This window comes from Penicillium mononematosum (assembly GCF_028829835.1).
Source record: "Penicillium mononematosum strain IBT 11891 chromosome Unknown utg000005l:1.0-9366267.0:1.0-9372171.0, whole genome shotgun sequence".
In the NCBI taxonomy this organism is placed as follows: domain Eukaryota; kingdom Fungi; phylum Ascomycota; class Eurotiomycetes; order Eurotiales; family Aspergillaceae; genus Penicillium; species Penicillium mononematosum.
This window is the reverse complement of record NW_026643275.1, coordinates 4,499,375-4,520,940: the sequence shown is the minus strand read 5'-3', so window position 1 is coordinate 4,520,940 and position 21,566 is coordinate 4,499,375. Positions and strand designations below refer to the sequence as shown.

Below are 21,566 nucleotides of genomic sequence, written 5' to 3'. Positions count from 1 at the left end.
AGTGTTGAAAGCGATGGAGTGAGCGAGTACGGGTGTGTGTATTCGAGTAGAGAGAATTTCGAGTAGTAGGGATTATAAACTGGAAAGTAAAAAAGTAGAAGTTCGAGAAAGATAGATTAGTGAAGAGTGTTGTGAAGAGAAGAAGAGGGTAGAGATGACAGGAGAAGAAGTAGAAGAAGAAGGTTTCCCTAAACGGCTTAGTACAAGAGGAAGGTACCATGGACATGCACTTGAACCTCAGAGCATCCTTCAATCCTTCAGGTCATGGATCGTTATTCTTACATTAGTCTAGCAAACACTTATTGATTTCAAATGTTCTATTCTGGCTATATACATTGAGAGGAACGAAAAGACCCCAACCACTTGTTCAACCCTCAGTAATCACTTGTTCGGCATGCGCTCGCCCATCTCACATTGACTCAACAGCCCATGCGCAGAATTTCGTTCTCCCGTAAAATCAGCCTTGGTCAAGCGACGAGCATTTTTAATAAGCCGACCCGGATGATAAATGGTCAATACCAACAACGTAAAGAACATTAAGAAGGCGTCAAAAACATAGATATAGACCTCCTTGGTGTTGACATCGGTTTTCTGACCGGCTCCAAACTGAATAGTCCGCACCAGATTGCGGACCATCAAAGCCAAGCAAGAAATGTAGATTGCCCACATGTATCGCTGCCAAGGTAGATCGGAATTCTGATTGAGAAGAGGTGTGGGATTTTGCTGCAGTCGTCGATGAAATTTGGCCGCAATCAGAATAAACCAGGCAAAGACAACCAAGGAGAAGATCAAGCCAGCCAAAACGACCTTCTTGCCAATTTTCATCACCTTCTCGTCCCCGGTAACTTGGACACCTGCACCTCCCAATTGTGTACAGAAGCAGAGGACATCGTTCATAACGAAGACAAAGGTGAGCCATTTGGGGCGCATGCTTGAAAGATGCTCAGCGCCGAAGGAGCGGATAATGCGGCCGAGGACCATGTAGACGGTAGCTGCCACAAGTGGTGGTGCACATAGAATGAGCATCTCTTGCAAGGACCATGATTTGATATCAAACCGAGATTGGTGTGACCATGCTCGGCCGTAATAGCCGAATGTCTCGCCTGGTTTCGTTCATCGTTAGCGTTGATATTTCATCTTCTGTGGATGGGGACTAGTATCATCATACAAATTCCTCCTAGTACCAGTGGAATGAAGTAGGCAGCACGGAAGGGGAACATCAACGCGATATGGACAAGGGTTGAAACCCCAAAGATTCCCATAAAGGCATACCCAGCCGTGGCAGATGGTGTGTAGGGGTAGAACTCTACCCAGGGATCAGTCCCGTTTTTGCCGGGGTGAAAAACAATATCCATATTATTGATGGCAACAAGAGTGTAGTCTTTTCTTCCTGAGGAAGAGGTGGGATTTATAGGTACTTATAAACATCTGATGCAGTTCTCTAGGGCTATTTCTAGATTCCTAATCGGGTAATTTCTGAACGAATACGCCCCGTGGGGCATCGGGGTCCACTTGGATTATGCTTCTTTTCGTCCTATTATGCTTGTCTGGTCGGCATATTTTTAGAAATACTACCATCTAATAGTGGATAGAGATGAAAAAAGCTAGAATTTATGACTCTACTCTACCTAACATATCCATGGGATATCTAGAAACAAATCTGAAAACAGTCCCTGAACAGATGGACTATACAAGACCGGACTACGTAACCGGACGGTGGAGCAGTCTAGTAGCATTAAACTTGTCTCTTGGCCACTTTGCTGGCTCGCACGTAGTTCACTACTATATTTGAATCCCCGAGAAACGACGTTAACGATGAAAAGGGAAATCCAATTACGAGTACTGTCAAAATCCCGATTAGGCCCAGATCATCTTTATGATCTGCACTGCCTGGATTATCTGGCTGCCTAGAAGTGTAGCCTATTGTCTTTGGTTACTTCAGATGAGAGGTATCCAACGGCCTTGTGTTGGTGTTTGTCTGTTGAGCCATGAAGGGTGGTCTGCGTGGCACATATCATACTGAGCCCGGCTGTACGCATATACTTCATGTTTAGTTATAGTCTTCCTTAGGAACTCAACTTCAGTTGAAGAACCACACAATAAATATCCATGAGATGTACGTATGTAGACTTGCAGCCCTACAAAGGAGGTTGAATTACCGCCATACAAAATCTGCCGGTTTAGCCGCGCGCTTCAATTTTGCCACCGCCCACGAGCTCTCGAGTATCAATTGCTCCTCAAGCTCTCTCTTCCCTACTAAGTACTCCGTTTGTTTCAAACCAAGATAACATCGCGATGTCTTCGCGCGATCATAATGAGGGTGGACAACCGCCGTCCAAACCGATCTCTCTATCTTTATCCAGTTCAAATGGTCCTCCGAAAAAGGCTGGGTTCAACCTCCAATCCTCAAACCGCGGCCGTTCCACAAATTTCCCAGCAAACGGCCGGTCACTGCCTCGGCGGCCTCACCAGCTCGGTTATGCCGATGACTCCGACGAAGATGAGGCCCCTCCGGTCCACGAGGAAATCTCTGGGTTCGACACCCACACAGGTGCCGCCATTGCTGCGGATGGACAGGCAGTGGAGGACGCAAATAAGCCACTGATCATCCCCGTAACGAGCAAGAACAACTGGCGCGACCGGGCGGGCGTCAATGTGAAGAAAAGCAAGAAGAATCTGCTACCCGCCGAAGTGCAGGCGATGCAGGAAGCGCAAAAGAACGGACAAGCACATCCCGGAGAGCCTACGGTAGAGACAGATACGCCCAGCATGGCGTACGGGTTGAGCTTTGCGCAGCAGTCTGCAGAGAAGGGCGATAGCGGCGCAGCAGTGGTCCAAGATCAGGCCATGCCTGATGCGAAACCTGTCGAGACCAAGCCGCTCACTGACGATCAGATTGCCATGCAAGCGCTGATTCGCGAAACCAAGGGAGACGTGGAACGGAGGTCAGACCTTGTTATCGAGTCCGCCACAAAGGAGGAAGAACCAGTCCACTACAGCGAGTTAGGGTCTTTCCGAACAGATGTGGCATCCCGACCCGAGCCTGCTAATTTGGACGCCTACAATGCCATTCCGGTTGAGGAATTCGGCGCCGCGCTTCTACGAGGAATGGGTTGGAAGGATGGTCAATCTATCGGACGAGGCAACTACAGCAGTGCCACAGCTGCAGAGAGGGCGAAAAACCCTCGTGTCCCAGAACGACGACCTGGCTTCCTTGGAATTGGCGCAAAGGATTCGTCCGGCGGCAAGGGAGCCGAAGCCGAACTTGGAGCTTGGGGAAAATCGGCTATGCGCAAGGCATCGAGGAAACAGGGGGAGGAAAACGATAAGGCTGAGGGCGTGTACATGCCTATCACGATGCGGAATAAGAAAACTGGCGAGCGTCTTACCGAAGAGGAACTCGCTGCTTTACAGAAGGAGGCCAAGTCCAAACCTCCCAAGGAAGACGACTGGCGCGAGCGACGGGATCGCAACCTTGAGAAGAGCGGCCGGGACAAGGATCGAGATCGGGAGTACCGCAAACGCGACTACGACGACGAGGAGGATCGGTCTCGCCGGAAGACCGGGTCCTCGCGACGTGACCGGAGTCGGTCGGGTGGTCGCCATTCTTCTAGTCGTTCCTCTAGATACGATGATGACGATAGAAGCAGACGGGACGACCGGTCCTATCGGGATCGTGACTATGACCGGGATCGTCGCCGCGACCGTGACGATGATAGAGACGATCGAAGGAGAGATGGAGATCGAGAGCGGGACAGAGACCGCAGCCATCGATCTCGAGATGAGAGATACAGCAGCTCACGGCACTCGTCTCGGAATGACCGAGACCGTGATCGTGATCGCGACTCTCGTCGGAGTCGTCGTGATGATTAGAGGCCAGATGTTTTGGCGAGGAGGGTTGAAGAGTATTGAGGCCTTTGTACACGACAGATTGCTGCTTCTTTGGAGCTACATATTCCCTCTCGTTATTTTACCATGAGACTCAATCAAAAAAAGTGATACCCTGAACAATCAAAATACATGTAGATGGCTTTGGCCAAAGGATACTTTCCATGATACACTATTCAATTCTATAAAGAGATGGCTTTTATCCTTCCCACCCATGGTACTCCAAGAACGAAAGCCCCAAATTCAATGTACAAACAGGGCAAAAGACTAAAGCCAAACTATGCTTCTAACATAATAACGTCCTTCTCATGCTCTTCCTCGTCACTGGCATCACCCACAATCAAATCACGCAGTCCACCAAGACCAACGCCACCATCCATCTCACCGAGAACCCACTCCACCAGGTAGCTGTCATCAACCAGCTCCTCAACTCGCCGGTAGTGCCTCTCAGTGTATGCAGCCAGCGCCTGCAGAATATCCTTCATACCAGCCGCGGCACGACCCTCCTTTCCGCGGACGGACTGGGTCGCAAGCTCCACGAAAGTGGACGCAGGGTAAGAGCGGAACAGAGCATACAGGATGCGCTGTGACACGCGCGAGGTGCGCGCATTGGTGTTCCAGTCCCGGAGACGGAGCAGGAGGGTGCGCAGATTAGCGGGGTCCAAGTTCTGCAGGACTTCGTCGATGGACGGGTTACCGGACAGACTGGCTGCAGCACGCTCGCGGTCCTCGGCAGGGAGTGTTGGGTCATCTGCGGCGTCGATGGCGGAGGTGAAGAGCGAGAGCAGTCTACCCGGGTGGTTGAGTTGCAGGGCCAGAGTGATGGCTTCGCGGTAGGCACCGGCGCGGATGTAGTTCTGCAACTCTTGGTCCTGTTCGACGCGAGCGGAGCTGGCGTTGACAGCGGCTGTGTAGGTGGCTGACGTGGTATCAGTCCAGAAGGTCACTGTTGCGTCGGCGGAACCGGAGGCAATGGCGTACGGGGTGGTGTTGAGCTTGGAGGAGGTTGGCTTCACGTCTGCGCGTGAGCCGGATGGGGTTGGGCTGGCAAGCGCCCAGACTCGGTCGATGTGGTTGTCCAGAGTGGTTTCGAGCTCGCCTGTGTAGGGAGACCAGATCTTGACCAGACCGTCTGCCGCGGCGGACGCGATAAGGGGACGGTCCTGGATGGCGTTTTTGCGTGCTGTTGCAGCCTCTTCGTCATCCTCGTCCTCATCCGTTTGGTTGTTCGAGACTTGGGGAGGTGGGAGCCAGAGGACTTTGAGAACACTGTTGGTATGGCCCTCGAAAGTCAAGAGACAGCTGTAGTCAGACAGACTCCACAGTTTGACGGTCTTGTCACCCGAGCCTGTGACGGCTAGGCCACGGCTCGTGCTGGTACGTGAATCTGAGTTGATAATCGGTGTGCCTTGCGGCGCGAATCGCACCGACCAAACTCCTCGCTTGTGGCCACGGAGGACACCTACCGTCGAGCCTTCGTCGGCGGCCCAGATCTTCACGGTGCGATCTTGTGATGCTGAGGCAAACAGTTCAGATGTAGAATCGATATCAATGGCATTAATATCTTTTTCGTGAGCCTTGCGAGTATAGATTGCCTTAGGATAGTGAGGCTTTTCTCCCGTCAGGGGGGGCTAGCTTGCTTGTATCCCACCGCTTGATTGTGCGATCTTGCGAGCCAGTAATTAAAAATGCTGGCGGGTGGTTCAAGGGGTCGTTATATGCAGCACTGCCAACAGGGGGTGGCACACGGGGAAGGGCGATTGCGCCCAACGATTCGGCGTGGCCAGTGAAAATAGCAAAGCAAGCATAAGACGATGTCTTCGGGTCAATACGCCAAAGACGGGCTGTGTTGTCTTTAGCGCCTGTTGCTAGCCAGTGTCCTGACCAATCCGCATCAATGCAAATGATAATATCGTCGTGGCCTTCCAGGTGTGTGACATCAGCACCAAAGTACTCCTCTCCCGGATTTGAGGGTCGATCTTCTGAGGGAGCAACCGAAACTACACGAATACTCTCGGTGTTAGTGGCCAAAGCAAGCATCGATCGATCAGGCCCAATGTAAGCCAGGTCAATGATCTCGTCGTCATTGCCGGAAATGCGGCGGATAATCGCCAAAGGCTCCAAGGTTGACCCTGGCTTATAATCAGACAGCGACTCGAGCGAGTGGAGGCGGAGAGTCTGATCCGCATGGACTGTGAGGACAAAAGGCAAACCAGGCGAATACTGGATAGCGACGACGCTTTCGAACTCCTCTCCGGCCTCTTGTTCCTCTGTGACCTCGCTTCCACGATTGCAGTCCCAAACTCGCAGTTTGCCATTCTCTCCACCGATAACGCACAGTCCGCTATCCGCAATGAAAGCCGCTGCTTCCACGCTCTCCAAAACAGGAATGATTCTGCGAGTCTTCCAAGTACGCGCATCCCAGACGATGACAGTCTTGTCTCGGCTGGCCGAGATCAATGCGTTCTCTGATGGAGAGAAGGACAAACTCCGGACAAGTGAAACATGTGACTCAAGCGACGCAATGGACTTTCTCTTGTGCAGATCCCATACACGCATTTTGCCATCTTCACTGCCAGATGCTAGGCGGAATCCTGCGGTAGAACCCGTACGGGCAGAGCTCTCCATATCTTCATCGTCATCCTCCGTAGCCAGTTGCTTAGACTTGTTCTTTTTGGATAACTTGGCATCGCTGTCGGCAGTAGGAACCTCGAAAAAGCAAAGCGCAGAAATGACACCACCATGACCATGGAAAGTGTGAGTAACAAAGCCACCTCTGATGTCCCAGACCTTGATTGAGCCATCAGCACCACCAGTGGCAAGTAGTGTACCAGTAGGGTCAACGGCAATGGTCACAACGGGAGCTGTGTGAGGCTTGAGGGTTCGGAGAAGTTTTGCTTCAATGGTCTGAGAAGTCTCGTCGAAAGTTGAGAGGCCGTAGATTCGCATGGACATCGAGCGGGAGCAGACAATAGCGTGTGAGGCGGAAGGCGTGACTAGGCAATAGTTAGTGTTTTATTCTCATTCCCAGGACATACAATACTTACTGGCCAAACCTGTGACAATTTCTCCATCCTGCAGGGTTTATGTGGTTAGCGCTTTGCAATTGACGAATATTCGCAAGGCGACAAACGTACCCCCTCCAAGCTAGTAAGCTGGTTACCAGTCTCCAAATCAACGATCAAGGCATCTTCACCCACACAGCTCAGCAAGATGCGCCCACTGGCATCCAGCGCCGTGCTACCACCAGTGTAAATGGGGCGGAGCGTACGGGACGCCTCGAAAGTGGTTTTGACAATAGCTTTCGACATGACTCTATAATATCTCGGCGTAAAAATGTAGAATTTAGCACGCCATTGGCCAGTCGAAGAGCCGTAGAGATTGAACGATCGCGAAAAATGGCAGCTCGAGCGGGCAACTTTTTTTGGGGTGTTTGTACTGTTTGTTCGGTGATAAGATATGGCTCGTGCCTCAGGCCAACTGTAGCCGCATAACCACATGTTCACCTTCAACCGCTGGGCTTTCATCTGATCGTGTTTCATATCGCTTATCGCTTGTTACTTTGAATTCACAGGCTCTGAAAGCCCTTGTACTAATGGTGTTCTAAAAGCCAATGTGGCTACACTACTAGCCCGGTGATCACGCGCGCTATGGGTCGACAGGCTTATTTGAACCGGCTCGCTTTGGTAAGCTTCACCTTTCTACTCGCGAACTTCCCCTATATTCGCAGCTGAGAAATCTTGGGTCTACGGGATGTGACAATGGTTCATGCTTTATTTCGAGAAGGCTAAAGTCTTCTGAAACCGAACCAGTCACCACCGGACCCTGTCTGATTGTTTCCATCCTGATATACAAGCCCCACCCCAGACGCCTCTACCCATACATGTCTGATTGAACGTAGTTATAAATTGCATAGTATATTATATTGACTGATCTCAAGGGCCGGTCCCCATACGAAGCTCCTGACAATGCGGCGGTTGACCCCTCCACTCCAGTCCGACGGATATCCAACGTCCATGCAGACAATTATATGCAGCAATATGATACTCGAGGGCACCCTGTTAATCCCGAGTCCAGAAGCCTTGGGAAAGAACTCCGGAGAGCAAAGAATGACATCCTTTCAACAATGGGGATTGTCGTCAGTGGAGAAGACCGAAATTCTAGTATGCCCAATGAACAGCAAAAGATCAACCAGATTGCGAGCGAAAATGACTTCGGACTGGTCATAACAACCCTCGATCAACTGTTCATCTTTTTCGGTACCTGGTGGACCTCTTCAGTCACCGGTCGAGTACAGGTAAATGCACTGCCGATACTACTTTGATTGGGCTGACATTCGAGACTTGATGTTCAGACTTACCGGCATTATGCCCACTCTGCATTACTCAGTGCCATGAAATCTGAGAGAGACACCACAGGGATTTTTAGCTTCTATTTTTTGGGAATTCCTGCCTGGGCAATGTCCAGCGCCTTGGCTATAGCTCGTGAAACCCCGCTGAAACGGGTGTTTGTCTCTTTGCGGGACTATGTTCAGACTTTGACGGGCGACTCACTCGGTGTTCGTTCCCTTTTCGGGCTTCTATATACAGCGTGAGTATATTCTTCCTCCATTCACATAGACAACCTTGGAAGACAGCTAACTATGAATAAAGAGCGAGAAATTCTGTGCTCATGTTGTCTATGGAGTTCTACATGTACTCTACACTCCAATCCCTTTCCCTTGTGTCTCCATATGGAATCCCTGGCGTGCAATTTTTGCTTCCTTTCAGCAGAGAATCTTTGCTACAGCTGCCATCTTGGCCCACAGATTTCTCCCCTCGCTCACTGGGGATGTCACTCGTGGAATTGTTGATCTCCCCTGGTGCTTTAGTGTTCCTCTATGGCTACTACCTGCGACCAGAGCTTGAAGAGCGTATCTATCGGTTGATCAGACGGCACCTTCCTAAACCAGCTCTTCCTGATGAACTCTCAGTCCGCGTTGCCTTTGAAGAAAACCTGATAGAGTGGGTAGTGCCCACCCTGGGCCGCAGATCGGACGAAGAATTACACCGCGGCAAGCTCACGCTATTCGAAGACATCAAGTTCGAACTGGCCATTTTTCGAAGATGGGTATCATCGCTTTTTGGACTGAGGTCGAACCAATTGTCAGAACAGCAAGTTCTTCGGTCCTTCAGAGACGAGAGGATAGAAAATCTACGCCATTCAATTGAGTTATTGCAAAATGAACTTAACGGGGTCCAAGTCAACCTTGGTGCTGGAGAAGGCCCAAATGAACCCGTGCCTAGACCGCCAGGGGTTACTCCCGATGCCCAGGTTGCCGCTCTTGCATCGCGAGCACGACCACACGATACAACTCCACCCATGCGGTTGACCCAGGCAGAATCTGTTATTGGGTTGAATCAGGTGCTTACAAACGAAAATCGTATGTCTCAATCGCCCGGGGAAATGAGCAATGACTATTTCTCCGAGATAGCTACTGCTGGTCGGACGAGTCGTCTCTCCGCCAGTTCAACACAGCAGGACCAATCAGCCCCTTTGCAAAATGGTGAGGATCTTGCTGTGGACCGACAGAGTTCGCGATCTAATACTCTCTTTTCTCGCCCGTCATCACCAGAAACATCACCCCCTACGTCGCCTCGCGTAAGAGCATCCTTGATTCACCAGAGCCCCGACGTTATCACAATGCAGCTTGAGTTGATGGGCAATCGGAACCGTCACCCGCAGGTCCAAACTCCAAATCCTGCCCAGTTAAATGCGCTAGCGGGAAATGGTGTGCCAGGTTCAAATACAAACCCAGACGCCATGGACAGACGATCCATAGCCGAGTTCCTCGAGGCTCTGATCATAAGTCAGGCCCAGCGCCAGGCCCAGCAGCCCCTAGCGGCAGTAGATACGGATGGCCTCTCAAGTATCACTGCTGGACCATCAAGCACAACCCCCCAAGACTTGGGTGCCCCTGAATTAGACCCTCAAATTCCGGCCCCAGAAACCCAAGCCACCGACGCTCCAACTTTAGAGTCAATCGAGGAAACTCTAGGGTCCATCGTACCAAACTTTCTCCCAGATGGCGTGGAAGAACCAAATGAGGAAGAGCCACCCAATGAATCGAACCCTGTCGCAGACACAGACCATAATGAAGACACCCAATCCGACACCCTCGTCCAGCCAATTCTACCCTCTTCTCTGATTCCTGGACAACTGACAAACACATTGTCGCAAGTCCACCGCGTCACCCTTCTTTCGGCATACCCAGTGGACTCTCTTGCGTCTCATCTCGCTGCTGTAATCAGCGGCATAATACTCGCGCCACTCGAAGCACTCTACCTTCGCTCCTTGACCCGATCCTGGATTATCTCACATCCTTCCTCCGTTACCCGTCTCTCAGATGTCCACCCGTTGGGTCTTTGGTTTGGCGGGAGAACCTGGCCAGACATATGTGCCTATTCCTACCGACTTGTGCTCATGAGAGGAATGCAAGTTGCGATGAGAGCGGGGATTTGGGGGTTCCTGGTAGGCTCGACGATGAGGATAGGGAGGAACTTCTGCGGCTGGGGAACCTTGTGATGAATACTTGTTTCTTTTAGTCGTTTTAATACCTAGGTCACTCTACCGTACTTGCTCTATTTCCTCTATCTCCTCTGGTAGGGTGGATTTCCCCTTCTTACATCCGCCATTTTCATTCATGGGGGGCCTCAAGACCTAGGTTCACCAAGTAAAATTTCAGACCGTGAGTGCTCCCCACTACAACTACGAGGTACTTTGTACAATATAATCTTTTTGGAGCACAGATTGCTATCTTGATGAGATTTGCATTTACACATTTTCATTAACTGATGGTACATTGGATTTGCTCTCAAAGACAAAAACGTGGAAGACAATAGCAAGTTCGAAGCCCCAGTCAACTCAGATTTAACTATCTCAGATCATGCACGTCCCTTTCCTTTGTTCCCTGGCACTTTGCGCCGCTCCCATACCATAAGATATCCCTCACGAGTGAACAACGTCTCGCTTTCCGCGCGCTTGACGAACAAATCCTGAATCTCAAGCCACTCCGGGCCCCGCTGCTGCTTCTCCGTGGAACCGCCATTTTTGGCGCGAGTGTTCTCAGCCTCCATAGCTTTATCATGAAGTTGGACAAGCCATGACACCTTCTCGCTGCCGCCACCTGCTCCGCTGGAGGAACCGCCGGCTCCTGACGCAGCGTTGACGCCCTTATCCACAGCGTCATCCATTGCACCGGGTGCAGCGATGGCGGGGTCGAGGATGATGTTTGCCACAAGATCGTAGAGGATTGGCTCGCTGGGTGAGCAAATATTGGGATTTGGCTCGACATAGGGGGACATATCCAAACCGTGCGGAGAGGGAAAGGTGACGATAGTTGGGTTTCGCTCAGAGACAAAGCGGTTCTTGCTGAAGCGCTTGATATGGAAGAAAAGGTAGGGAGGAAGAGGGTGGAGGAGACGGTGTCGGACACGGTGGGCCAGTTTCTCTGACGCCGTGTAGCCGTTATATTTGTTCAAGAGGGTAGTCAAGGGGACCTGTGGGATACTCGACTCCCGATTGGCAGATTGGAAGAGGGGTGTGGGGGGGTAGATCTAGTGTGAGGATGAGGAAAGGAGTAACCTGGCTATTGATTGTGCCAGATTCAGTGAATACCAAACGGGCATTTTGGGTGTCGGAGTGAGCCGTGATAGCTTGACTCTCGATCCGTACACGGCCCTGAAACGCTGCGTGAACAACACTCGTGGGTGTTGGCGAGGGCTTCTTGGATCCTCCTAAGGCGAGATGCAGAGAGTTTAGGAACCAAGACAGGAAGTCCACGGGATCTGCCTGGTTCGTGAGAGTGAACCGTTTCGAGGATCGTACAGCAACCTCCTGTAGTAACTCGTGCGGAGACACATGTGACCGGAACGCCTTGGGGTTCCATAGCTTGCGCACCAGCGTGCTGAAACGAAGAATTATCTCTGGTGTGCCGGGAGTAGGGAATTCGTGGAGTAGGAAGAAATTGCGAATAGGCAAAACATGTGCGAGCAGTTGAGCTACTACATTGACATAGTCGTTGGCTTTGATGTTGTTCATGCCGACGAACCCTGGAACGGAAAACTATTAGCGAAAAAAAGAACATTTGATCCTATCATGGTATAGGCTCTTACCTGGTCGGTACCTCGACCCAGAAAGGTCCCAGGCATCATGGACTTCCTTATCGAGCTTGACCACTTGGGTTTTTGTATAGTGTGGATCAACGACATACTTGATGTCCTCCAAACTCTTGTTATTGACTTCATATCCTTCAGGCAAAACATATACCTTCTTCGTGCCAATGTTGATGAAGACGTGATGTCCAACTTCAAGGGCGTGAAAATATGCATGCGATTTCGGACCGCGACCCTGGAAGTATTTACCGCAGACAAGACATGCGTACACATTGATGTTTGACAGACTGACTGAGCACAGTTTCTCGAAATCGAAATCCAGAATTTCACGGTTGATCGTGTCGAGGTACAGGTCGCCGTAGCCTTCCATGGGAGCGCTTTGCCGCTTCGGAGCGCTGAGTGCAGGTGCATCTTCGTCAATATCCGAGAGTCCGGAGGGATCTTTCTCACCCTCCTCGAGCTCCTCTCCTTCTATTTCAGCTGCTCCTAGGATATCCACACCATTGCGATCATCTTGTCTAATCTCATCGCCGCTCTTTTGGGATGCGGGCACTGCGCCGTTGATAGAATCGGTATCATTGTCGTCCTCGACGCGCGCCTTTTTCGATGCGGGTGAGCCAGAAGAGTCTTGCTCCAAGGGGAGCTCTGCCTGTCTTTTTGACATTGTGAGATGGTTTGGATCGAAAAGTTGGTGGTCCCGGAGTTCTTGACTTTCCGAGAGCTCGGGATGCGACTCAAAGATGCAAACAAGTCAAACGCCCATCAGGCCAATGCCAAGCGGTGTATGTTCTATACAAAATGCTGTTCATTTCGAGCGGTGAGCTTATAGGGTTGTATTTGCCTATTGTTTATCGAAGACCATCTAGGGGTCTACTCGTTACTTGATTTCCAAGCTTGCTACAGCCTAAATCATGCCGACCGTTGGACTATCTCGGAATCAAAGAAAAACGTCATAAGATGTGATACAACAAACGCCGTGGTATGTCGACCTTTCAAGCACTCCGGACCACCTTATCGTTATCCACGGGGATTTCTCGCACGCCGTCCTTTGTGACGACCTTCACCAGCATCTATGGATAATTGTGTCAGAATAATGGCATTCGAGGATGGCATCCTAAGGAACTTACCCCTTTGTAGTCAATGGGTAGTCTGCGCTTCAGCTCGTCTGTGCACAGGGTGAGAAGGGCAAGGCCCTCCTCGAGGGAGCAGTCGGGATGATGGTGTTTGTCAAGAATTGATAGGCAGTAGTATCTAGCAGAGTCAGCATCAGCTCTCTCTCGCCTGGACTGCTGTATCGTCCATCGTCACGGGCCATGAAACATACTGGGCATAGCCATGAGCAGCATATGGTAGGGGCGCCAGGGACGCTAGATAATCAACCCAATACAGATGAGGCTTCTCAGTGACCGGATCTATACCACCTAGCAGCAGGTTTACTGTGTAGGGACTCCGTGACCGCAAGCTGCGCGCCAATTCTCCCCGGACGAAATTGGCAACGGCAGAGGGACTGAGCTCGGTATCGTTGCGCATGCTGTAGAGTGCGGCATTGGCTTGGATGTATTCGGCAAATTGGACTAGCATAGGTATCTCATTAGCGCTGTGTTTGTCTCATCGAGGAAGCTACATACCGGTATCTCCAGACTCGCCGGAGAAGGCCATCACTGTATGCTTGTTCAACTGTCGTGTCTTATCATCTTCAGCCTTGAGAACTGTCGGGCCTCTCATTGCGGCCTTGGATGCAGCAAGAATGACGAAGTCCTTGCCGGCGATACCCAAAAGAACCTCCCTAGCAAACTATTAGTAACCATTCATGGAGACAAGGTTATCATAGACCTACATGTTTGCGGTATGAGAGATAGAAAATAAAAAAACAAGTAAGTAGATGATCAGAGAAGACGAATGGGAGTAGTGGTTAAGTGAGGACGGCCGCGCGGTGAGCTTGACGCCTGGAGCTCCCGTGAGGTCAGCTACCTGCTGAGTCAGCCGCCGCTTAGCGCTTTTTTTTCTGCCAAAAAAAAGTTGAAGTTTTGATCTCCGCAGTCCGAGTCTTTCGAGAACGTCAGACATTCGATTTCTTTATACAGAGATCGAGAACTGACAGGCTTGACAAAACGTCGCCATGTCGTCCTTTTTCACTGTACCCAATTCCCAGCGCAAGAGGAAGAGAGACGACCGCGCCGCCGCCCCAGGATCAAAAAAGCGAGGCGTAGATGCCAAAACCGACGGTGGTCGACGGACCAAGGATAGAGAAGAATCGATCTCAGGCAGTGACTTGGATGAAGATGCCGCAATCGACACGGCAGAGTCAGGCGACGAAAGTGGATCGGACTCCGAAGATGGCGAAACCGCAGCGGATCGGAGATTGAAACTCGCTGAACGCTACTTGGGTAACATTCAAGAAGAAGTCGACGAAGCTGGATTCGATGCCGCAGATATCGACCGAGACTTGATTGCGGAACGATTGAAGAAAGACGTCGATGAGTTTAAAGGACGGACGTTCCGTCAAATCGCTGCGAAACTATCCATTCCCACGGCGCCCCATTCTTTTTTCCGCTCAGATACCCAGTCGAACACTGCCATTGCAGTCCACCCGCCATTCGTCTACATTGTTTCCAAGGATAAAACTTTGACCAAGTGGGAATTGGCTACACCCAGTGTACCAGGCTCTACAGAATCGAACGGCGATAATGATACTTCCAAGCGGCCTCCGCGTCCCCAGCGCAAGAAGCCTAAGCGTGTGAAGTACGCTCGTGGTATGCGCAAAGTTGGCGAATCAGACGAGGATCAAGGGCATACAGGAAGCATCATATCTGTTGCTGTCTCGCCTTCTGGAAAATTCGTGGCCACCGGTGGAACGGACAATAAGCTTATCATCTGGGACGCAGAGACTTTGACGCCAAGCAAGACCTTCTTGCAGCACAGAGACACTGTTTGCAGCTTGTCTTTTGCACGCCATATCTCAGCGATGAGTTCCGGAGAGCAGCTGTTCTCCGGATCATACGACCGCACAATTAAGACATGGTCCATCAGCGGAGCGGGCCACGCCTATGTCGAAACACTCTTCGGCCACCAGGATCACGTCACCGGAGTTGCTGCCATGACCATTGACGAATGTGTCAGTGTTGGTGCTCGGGATCGCACCGCGCGCTTGTGGAAGGTCGTCGACGAAACACAGCTCGTGTTCCGTGGCGGCGCCTCAAGAAATGCCCCTTACCACGAAAACAACATCGACTGCATTGCCCCCCTTCCACCCACGCACTTTGTCACTGGCTCAGACTCCGGCTCCCTCTGCCTTTGGTCCGTTCACAAAAAGAAGCCACTCTACACCGTCCGTCTTGCTCACGGCTTGGACCCCATCCCCCCTCTGGATGTGTTATCACCCGAGGTAGACGAGGCGACTGCCGCCCACAACGCGCGCCACATGCGCCCCATGCCTCGCTGGATCACTGCACTCGCCACTCTGCCCGGTACCGATGTTGTCCTTAGTGGCAGTTGGGACGGTTTCATCCGCGCATGGCGCGTCTCAGAAGATAAAAAGACACTTATCGCTCTGGGTCCCATTGGTGCAGGCTTACCTGGTGCCGTCACACCACCAGACACACCTTCGCAGCAACTCAAACAGACTCTTGCTCTTGATGCCACCCCTGCAGCTGATGAAAAAGAGCCAGAGCCTTTGATTAAGGGTGTCATCAACGACATCGCGGTGTTCGAACGACGCCCTGAATCTGATATGCCTGGTGCTGAATCCAAGAAGTCCGAGACCGAGCACGAACCTCGTGGTTTGTCCATCGTCGCTGCTGTCGGCAAGGAGCACCGATTGGCTCGCTGGAAGTGCTTCACCAACAATTTCCATGAAGGCCCCACTTCGGGAGGCCGCAATTGTGCTGTTGTCTTCGAAGTTCCATTTGCTACTAATGACACCGTGAAGGCTGATGTATAAATTTTGTTCATAATCTTCTGTCTCGATCTTGGTCATCGGCCGAGTAAAATGGGGAGCGTTGCTCGGGGTCAGGTGTATTTGGAGTCACATCTGTGTATTTTACCATTTTTGCATATGTACTGGATTTCTTCGGTGCATTGAAATATTCAATCATATCCCTCTTTCAAGCAGCATTGTGCCTGAACAGTAGAACTTCACGATTAGGGCAAACGATCAGAAAATCCCCTCCAATCTCGTAAAACAACATTGTTACCAATAGCCAAAGATTCCTATGTACGATTCCGGGTCTGAGTCATGTGGGCATATTGCCTGGCTGTTCTCATCGGTTTAATTTGCTTGTGAATAGGATGCTCAGGTGAGTCAGTAGCAGATACATTCCAAGGTTCGTTAACTGTTGCAGGCATGGAGTTATCATTCAGATATGCAAGCAATCTTAGCAATTACACTACGAAGCAAGCCAGTGCTCTCTACTAGTTTGGTGAGAGAACAAAATATGAGAAACAAGAACTCAATACGGTAGAGCCCGGAGGCCATTTCATGGATTTGATGACGGATTTTGTGGCCACGCTTTATTGAGTGCCAAGAGACTAGGTTCTTCGGCTTCACTAGCAAAGGGCGGCAAAAGACCAAGATCGAACCGAAGAAGGATATGTAAGTAGGGGTATTCGTAGAGTACGGCTGAGCCGGTAAAAAAACTAAACATGCAGATAGGATCCAGCCGTTGAAGGCAGCAGAAAAAGAGGAGGAAAAGAGAAAAAGGTCGTCCTTGTGATATCAAAATAAAGACAAAACGCCAACCATGTCCACAGTCCTCTTAGCATTACCCAGGCGCCGCGCTGAAGCCAAAAAAAAAAGGAAATAGAAAAGGAAAGAAGGAGGCCATAAAATGCGAAAGCAAATACCGCGTTTGCGGTTGGAAGATGATCTTAATATGGAGAGAATCTGGCACGTCGCCTCTGTGTGGTTCTTCTCACTGGGCCGACAGGCTGATCGTCGTCGGAATCATCGAGGGGAATCGCATTCAGAGCCGTGGTCCCGTGATTGACGTGACGACGCGCACTGGATCTAGCGGGCCTAATAGGCGGCGAAGATTCCTCTTCCTCGGATGAGTCAGGAATTGGTTCAGGTGGAGGCCTGGCCGCAAGCCATGGAGCAGCGCTGGGGGCTTGGAACCAGGGGGATCGGTATGGATATTGTGGATTGGCTTGACGAGGCGGCGCAGTCTGGATTGCGTCTTCGTCGGATTCTTCTGAGTCTTCATTGGCCATACCTCTATCGTCCGATGCCTCTGAAACTTCCTCTTCCTCCTCTTCCACTTCGTTATCTTCATCAGAAGCCTCATCGTCAAAGTAAGGTGTAGTGTTTCTGTAATGGAGCCCATGCGTGTTGGCAAGGCGGTCATGCGCAACATAATCCACAACGGTGCCAGTGGAACGGTCTGATTCCGATTCATACATGTCGCCACTCCCGAGACGATCGGCTTGAGTTTCAATGAACGAACTCGTGGGCGGGTGGTCGTTTTCAGCATCGATGAACGAGTCTGACTCGTCATACTCATTCTCTTCCTCTTCTTCCTCTTCCTCTTCGTCGTATTCACTTCCATTGGTGTTACCTGAAGCGAGATAATTGCCATGATCCATTGGGGGCGCAGCCCCCAGTGGGATCATGGGAGGTCCACGTATCAAGTTTTCGAACCGGTCGAAAGCCTGCCGGTCACGACTTGGGGGCCAGTTAGGGCGTCCATTGAAAGTAGGCCCATAATACTGAAGCGCGAAGTTGCCCCAAACGCCATCACGGTCTTCGATGTCGTCGAAGTGGTCAGATTCCCCTAGCTCGCCCTCGCCCTCGTTCTCACCCTCTTCCTCATCCATACCATCATCCAGCGAGTCTAGGTCGGTCTCGCTATAGTCAGCTGATTCACTGTCATCTGTCTCCTCAGACCCCGGTCGGTATCGATATCCGCATCCTGCGCAATTGTCTCCTTCAAGCTCCCACGAGCAGACCGGACACCGAACCACGCCGTCATCAATGTCAATGACAGGTTTAAGTGGGGGAGCTTTGGGCTTGAAAAGACCTCCGAACAGACCTCCCTCAGTTGGATGATTATTGGCCTTGTCCTGATCCAGTTTTTCTGCTTCTTCCCTTTGGTTCTTCGTATGCTCTGTGGTTGTTTCCCCTTTATCTAAAAGCTCAGCTCGACCTGTGAACATCTGCACAACGGCCCGAACCTGTAACACGAGAGACGTGTTAGATATAATGAAACGAATTGAAGATTGTTAAAACTCACCAAATAAGCTGGTGCTGGTTGAGTTTTGACGGGTGCTCGGCAATCCGGACACGTTCGTTTTGATCTTCCACCGGCAAACCATGATGATAGACACTATGTGAAGAATTCTGGTCAGGTAATGGAATTAACGAGCTAGTAAAATAGAAGGGACTCACTGAGTAGCAGAAAGTGTGCCCGCAGGCGATGGTAAACGGTTCGTAAAGGGGACGGATGCATATACCACACTGTATCAGAGTGCGAATATCATCTACATGGCCTTGGAGTGTATTCACGAGCTGTAAAGTGCGCGTCAGTCTGTAGCTCTCGATCACTTCAATCAGATGCGGGAAAGGACTTACTCCCGATGCCTCGGCCCCAGAACCATTTCTAGTTGCCATTTCGACCTTCTGCGGCTCGTCAAAAGCTCTTTCTTCCACACTAGGAGCGTGGCCCACTCGACCGGAGTGCGTTTGAGGCGTTTCGGGGCGAGCGCGAGTGTCGACAGGATGCGGTGGGGGCGTCCCGGAAAGTAAAACTTTCGCAAAGCGGCAAGGTGTGATCAACAGCTTTTCGCAGGGACGAACACAGAGAAGTCGAAGAACGCTGCGACAATAATGTGACGGTCTGAGATTGAAAGAAGGGCACAAGGAAGAGCAATAATATGATCCAGATTCTTTAAGTGAGAGGGCAGATGTTTTGGCGGCCTCAGGCAATCAATAACATAATCATGAGGAAGGCCCAACACCTGGGCAAGGGAGCTTTGAACTAGCAACTTTGGACGTGACTCGTCACTTTTCTTTTATGGTCTTCATATGACACTCATTTTGGATTTCTCGCGCCTATTTTGATGAGATCAATCTGCGTAACAAGTGCAACTGTAGACATCTCTTATAGGTGAGCGACCTTCGCATATGAACAAAGCCTGTAGAGATCTTAAACACGAAGACGCTGCCCTGTCTTTGACTTCGCCTTTTCTTTGATTCCTAATTGAGACCAGATGAGTCAAATTCTGTTTGATAATATAGCCGATCAAGGCATATTTGACCTCACTTATACATCTTGATCTTGCATCCACCGGTTCACTTACAGATCATACATCCCTCAACAGTCTCTTACGCATTCGCAAAGGTCCTATACAGCACAATAGATGAGCTTTTTAAGGCTTTGCTATTTCTTGTGTCGTTGCTAATTCAGTTCCTCCGAGCGAAGCTGGCTGTCATCGAACACGCCCTTCTGGACCTCGTCATCTTCAACAATCTTCTTTCCATATGCTCCGGAAAATCTACCCGCTTGTGGAAGACACCTTGAGACTGGCCGTATGAAATATATACCCTACTCTTTTCTAATTCCATATGAACCAATTAGCGTTACGGAACCGACCCCGAAGTATCTCAGAGCGATACTCCGCCAAGTTGATGACACAAGTCACCAACTATCGCGACTGTACGTTGTGAGAAGATTGTCATCCATCAAGGATGATAACTGACAGAAATATGTCACTATTGCGATCTGCTCTGTTATACCCAGTGCCCGAAGCGCTTTATGCTCGATATACCTTGTAAACCACGGCCGAACCCTATACGCACCTTTGCGAGTTTGGAGAACTGGTAATATGAAGGTTAGAATGCGTACTATTTGTGGCCCTTGAACTTTCATCACCTCGCCATTTTTATTTCTGAGGGCAATCTGACCACCGATTATGTCATTACAATTGGACAACATAGCCACGGAAACGAAATGATAACTATCAATGCTAGTCTACGGTAGAAGTTTTATCTTCCTGTGACTCAGCTCTGGCCTTGTGGAGTAGTCTCGTATCTCTTAGCATTGTATCGGAGCAAAGATAGTACATAGCAGTGAAAGCAGTCAGAGAATAGCAAAACATCGCAGCAGTCAGCATCTTTCTGATCTTCTAAGCCCAAGCCAAGTGGTACTATTTAGTCATAATAAAGCTTTTTTGCTGGTTTGAGAGAATCCATGTACTTATTTTTACTTTCAGATTGCCATTTATATGCATCCTCATAATTGTACGGAGCATATAAATGGATATATATAGATAGACCGGAATGCTACACTCTAAAATAGCACGCCCAGCTATTTCAATGAGCGCACAAGCTAGACACACTCATAATTCAAAGCTATACTCATGTAGAACACTCTTTTAGAATTATATGAAGTCCAAAGCAGTACAATATTATACACAAAAACAAGGTGGTATGCGGACCTCGGGATGCCAGTTGGGGTACATTGGCAGATCTCCGCGCCAAGACCGCGGATCCCCAATTCTTCCTGCATCCAACGCTAACTTCTGCTCCAATCAACCTCCACCTCCAATCTGATTTTCGAGCGACGGTTTGGCGTTCTATTTTATTTGATTAGATCGCTTGCCTCAATTATCCACTGCGAACACGGGAGACATACCACCTCACTGCACCATGACAGCGGAGTCGACCCAAGGAGACACTCACGACAAAGCGTGGGAGAAAGCGGAGAAGAAGTTCACACAGTATGTTCCAAGCTTCCTCCCTCCACCTCTTTTCTGTGTGTGACAATCCCCGAATCATGATATGATGTCTCTGAAGTCATCCGTGATCACGGGATCATCTTTACATGGACTATGGGGTCTTGAGAGCCACACGGGCTAGCCCGACGGTTGCATATTCACTGGCTGAATACGTGTGGCCTTTATCCATACTGGTAGCTAACTTACGATTTTAGTAAACATGCTAGCGAGTATTACGACCCATGTCAAGACTTCGCAGATCGGAGTCTCAAGTGTATGAAACGAAATGCCTTTGACCGCGAAATGTGCCATGATTATTTCCAGTACGTTGAAAATCCTTATATGATATGATTAATACATTGGCTTGCCCTCCATTTGGCGTACCTGGCTTTCTATCCACTTCTGGCTAGCTTGTACTATATTACCATGATTATCATATGTCTGAGCTTTCTTACTGACTGATTACTTTCTAGAGCCTATCGCGATTGCAAAAAGAACTGGGTAAGTTGAATACAGAGCTCCGTATCAAGGTCATGTCTCGTGCATGTTTGGTAACCCATCCACGAGATCCATTCCCTCGACTTTGATTCGGACACGTTGGAGTATATTCGGTCACTAACAAGGCACAGCTCACTCAGAAGAAAGTTTCTTTGACGCCTCAGCCCAAATGAGACATTCCTATCATCTCGGACCATAAAGATAGACAACTTTACTGGCCGGCAAGATCCCTGACATTCCCAAAGCAGTTGTTGCATCACAATATGTACGATGTGCTTTTCTACCAACCTAATAATTAGAAGTCTTCCAAAGTCAAGC

The 21,566-nt window shown here is 50.1% G+C and overlaps 10 protein-coding genes across 10 annotated transcripts; 4 read left to right on the top strand and 6 right to left on the bottom strand.

Moving 5' to 3' along the window:
• Window positions 1-381: 381 nt before the first annotated feature.
• On the bottom strand, window positions 382-1,026 carry N7519_009862 (RTA1 domain-containing protein; the record flags this gene model as incomplete). Its single annotated transcript, XM_057296635.1, has 1 exon — window positions 382-1,026. The coding sequence occupies one exon, from the start codon at window positions 1,024-1,026 to the stop codon at window positions 382-384; it is 645 nt and encodes a 214-aa protein (XP_057144517.1).
• Window positions 1,027-2,295: 1,269 nt separating this feature from the next.
• spp2 (spliceosome ATPase-activating subunit SPP2) lies at window positions 2,296-3,873 on the top strand (the record flags this gene model as incomplete). Its single annotated transcript, XM_057296634.1, has 1 exon — window positions 2,296-3,873. The coding sequence occupies one exon, from the start codon at window positions 2,296-2,298 to the stop codon at window positions 3,871-3,873; it is 1,578 nt and encodes a 525-aa protein (XP_057144516.1).
• Window positions 3,874-4,166: 293 nt separating this feature from the next.
• N7519_009860 (U3 snoRNA-associated protein UTP13) lies at window positions 4,167-7,199 on the bottom strand (the record flags this gene model as incomplete). The annotated part of the gene is made up of 4 exons (XM_057296633.1): window positions 4,167-5,452; window positions 5,529-6,884; window positions 6,936-6,963; window positions 7,026-7,199. The coding sequence occupies 4 exons, from the start codon at window positions 7,197-7,199 to the stop codon at window positions 4,167-4,169; spliced, it is 2,844 nt and encodes a 947-aa protein (XP_057144515.1).
• Window positions 7,200-7,538: 339 nt separating this feature from the next.
• N7519_009859 (uncharacterized protein) lies at window positions 7,539-10,452 on the top strand (the record flags this gene model as incomplete). Its single annotated transcript, XM_057296632.1, has 4 exons — window positions 7,539-7,574; window positions 7,829-8,185; window positions 8,243-8,478; window positions 8,541-10,452. The coding sequence occupies 4 exons, from the start codon at window positions 7,539-7,541 to the stop codon at window positions 10,450-10,452; spliced, it is 2,541 nt and encodes an 846-aa protein (XP_057144514.1).
• Window positions 10,453-10,811: 359 nt separating this feature from the next.
• N7519_009858 (ubiquitin carboxyl-terminal hydrolase family protein) lies at window positions 10,812-12,705 on the bottom strand (the record flags this gene model as incomplete). The annotated part of the gene is made up of 3 exons (XM_057296631.1): window positions 10,812-11,483; window positions 11,512-11,978; window positions 12,042-12,705. 3 exons carry the CDS (start codon window positions 12,703-12,705, stop codon window positions 10,812-10,814), a joined length of 1,803 nt encoding a protein of 600 aa, XP_057144513.1.
• Window positions 12,706-13,033: 328 nt separating this feature from the next.
• pre1 (proteasome core particle subunit beta 4) lies at window positions 13,034-14,108 on the bottom strand (the record flags this gene model as incomplete). Its single annotated transcript, XM_057296630.1, has 5 exons — window positions 13,034-13,111; window positions 13,169-13,292; window positions 13,366-13,615; window positions 13,670-13,827; window positions 13,879-14,108. 5 exons carry the CDS (start codon window positions 14,106-14,108, stop codon window positions 13,034-13,036), a joined length of 840 nt encoding a protein of 279 aa, XP_057144512.1.
• Window positions 14,109-14,160: 52 nt separating this feature from the next.
• Window positions 14,161-15,981, top strand: N7519_009856 (ribosomal RNA-processing protein RRP9; the record flags this gene model as incomplete). Its single annotated transcript, XM_057296629.1, has 1 exon — window positions 14,161-15,981. One exon carries the CDS (start codon window positions 14,161-14,163, stop codon window positions 15,979-15,981), a length of 1,821 nt encoding a protein of 606 aa, XP_057144511.1.
• Window positions 15,982-16,907: 926 nt separating this feature from the next.
• Window positions 16,908-18,645, bottom strand: N7519_009855 (uncharacterized protein; the record flags this gene model as incomplete). The annotated part of the gene is made up of 4 exons (XM_057296628.1): window positions 16,908-18,209; window positions 18,269-18,361; window positions 18,424-18,543; window positions 18,607-18,645. The coding sequence occupies 4 exons, from the start codon at window positions 18,643-18,645 to the stop codon at window positions 16,908-16,910; spliced, it is 1,554 nt and encodes a 517-aa protein (XP_057144510.1).
• Window positions 18,646-19,432: 787 nt separating this feature from the next.
• On the bottom strand, window positions 19,433-19,851 carry N7519_009854 (uncharacterized protein; the record flags this gene model as incomplete). Its single annotated transcript, XM_057296627.1, has 3 exons — window positions 19,433-19,550; window positions 19,606-19,679; window positions 19,834-19,851. Coding segments are annotated over 3 exons (210 nt in total), but the record flags the coding sequence as incomplete, so codon positions are not given.
• Window positions 19,852-20,682: 831 nt separating this feature from the next.
• On the top strand, window positions 20,683-21,421 carry N7519_009853 (coiled-coil-helix-coiled-coil-helix domain-containing protein; the record flags this gene model as incomplete). The annotated part of the gene is made up of 4 exons (XM_057296626.1): window positions 20,683-20,753; window positions 20,966-21,073; window positions 21,224-21,251; window positions 21,380-21,421. The coding sequence occupies 4 exons, from the start codon at window positions 20,683-20,685 to the stop codon at window positions 21,419-21,421; spliced, it is 249 nt and encodes an 82-aa protein (XP_057144508.1).
• Window positions 21,422-21,566: the final 145 nt, after the last annotated feature.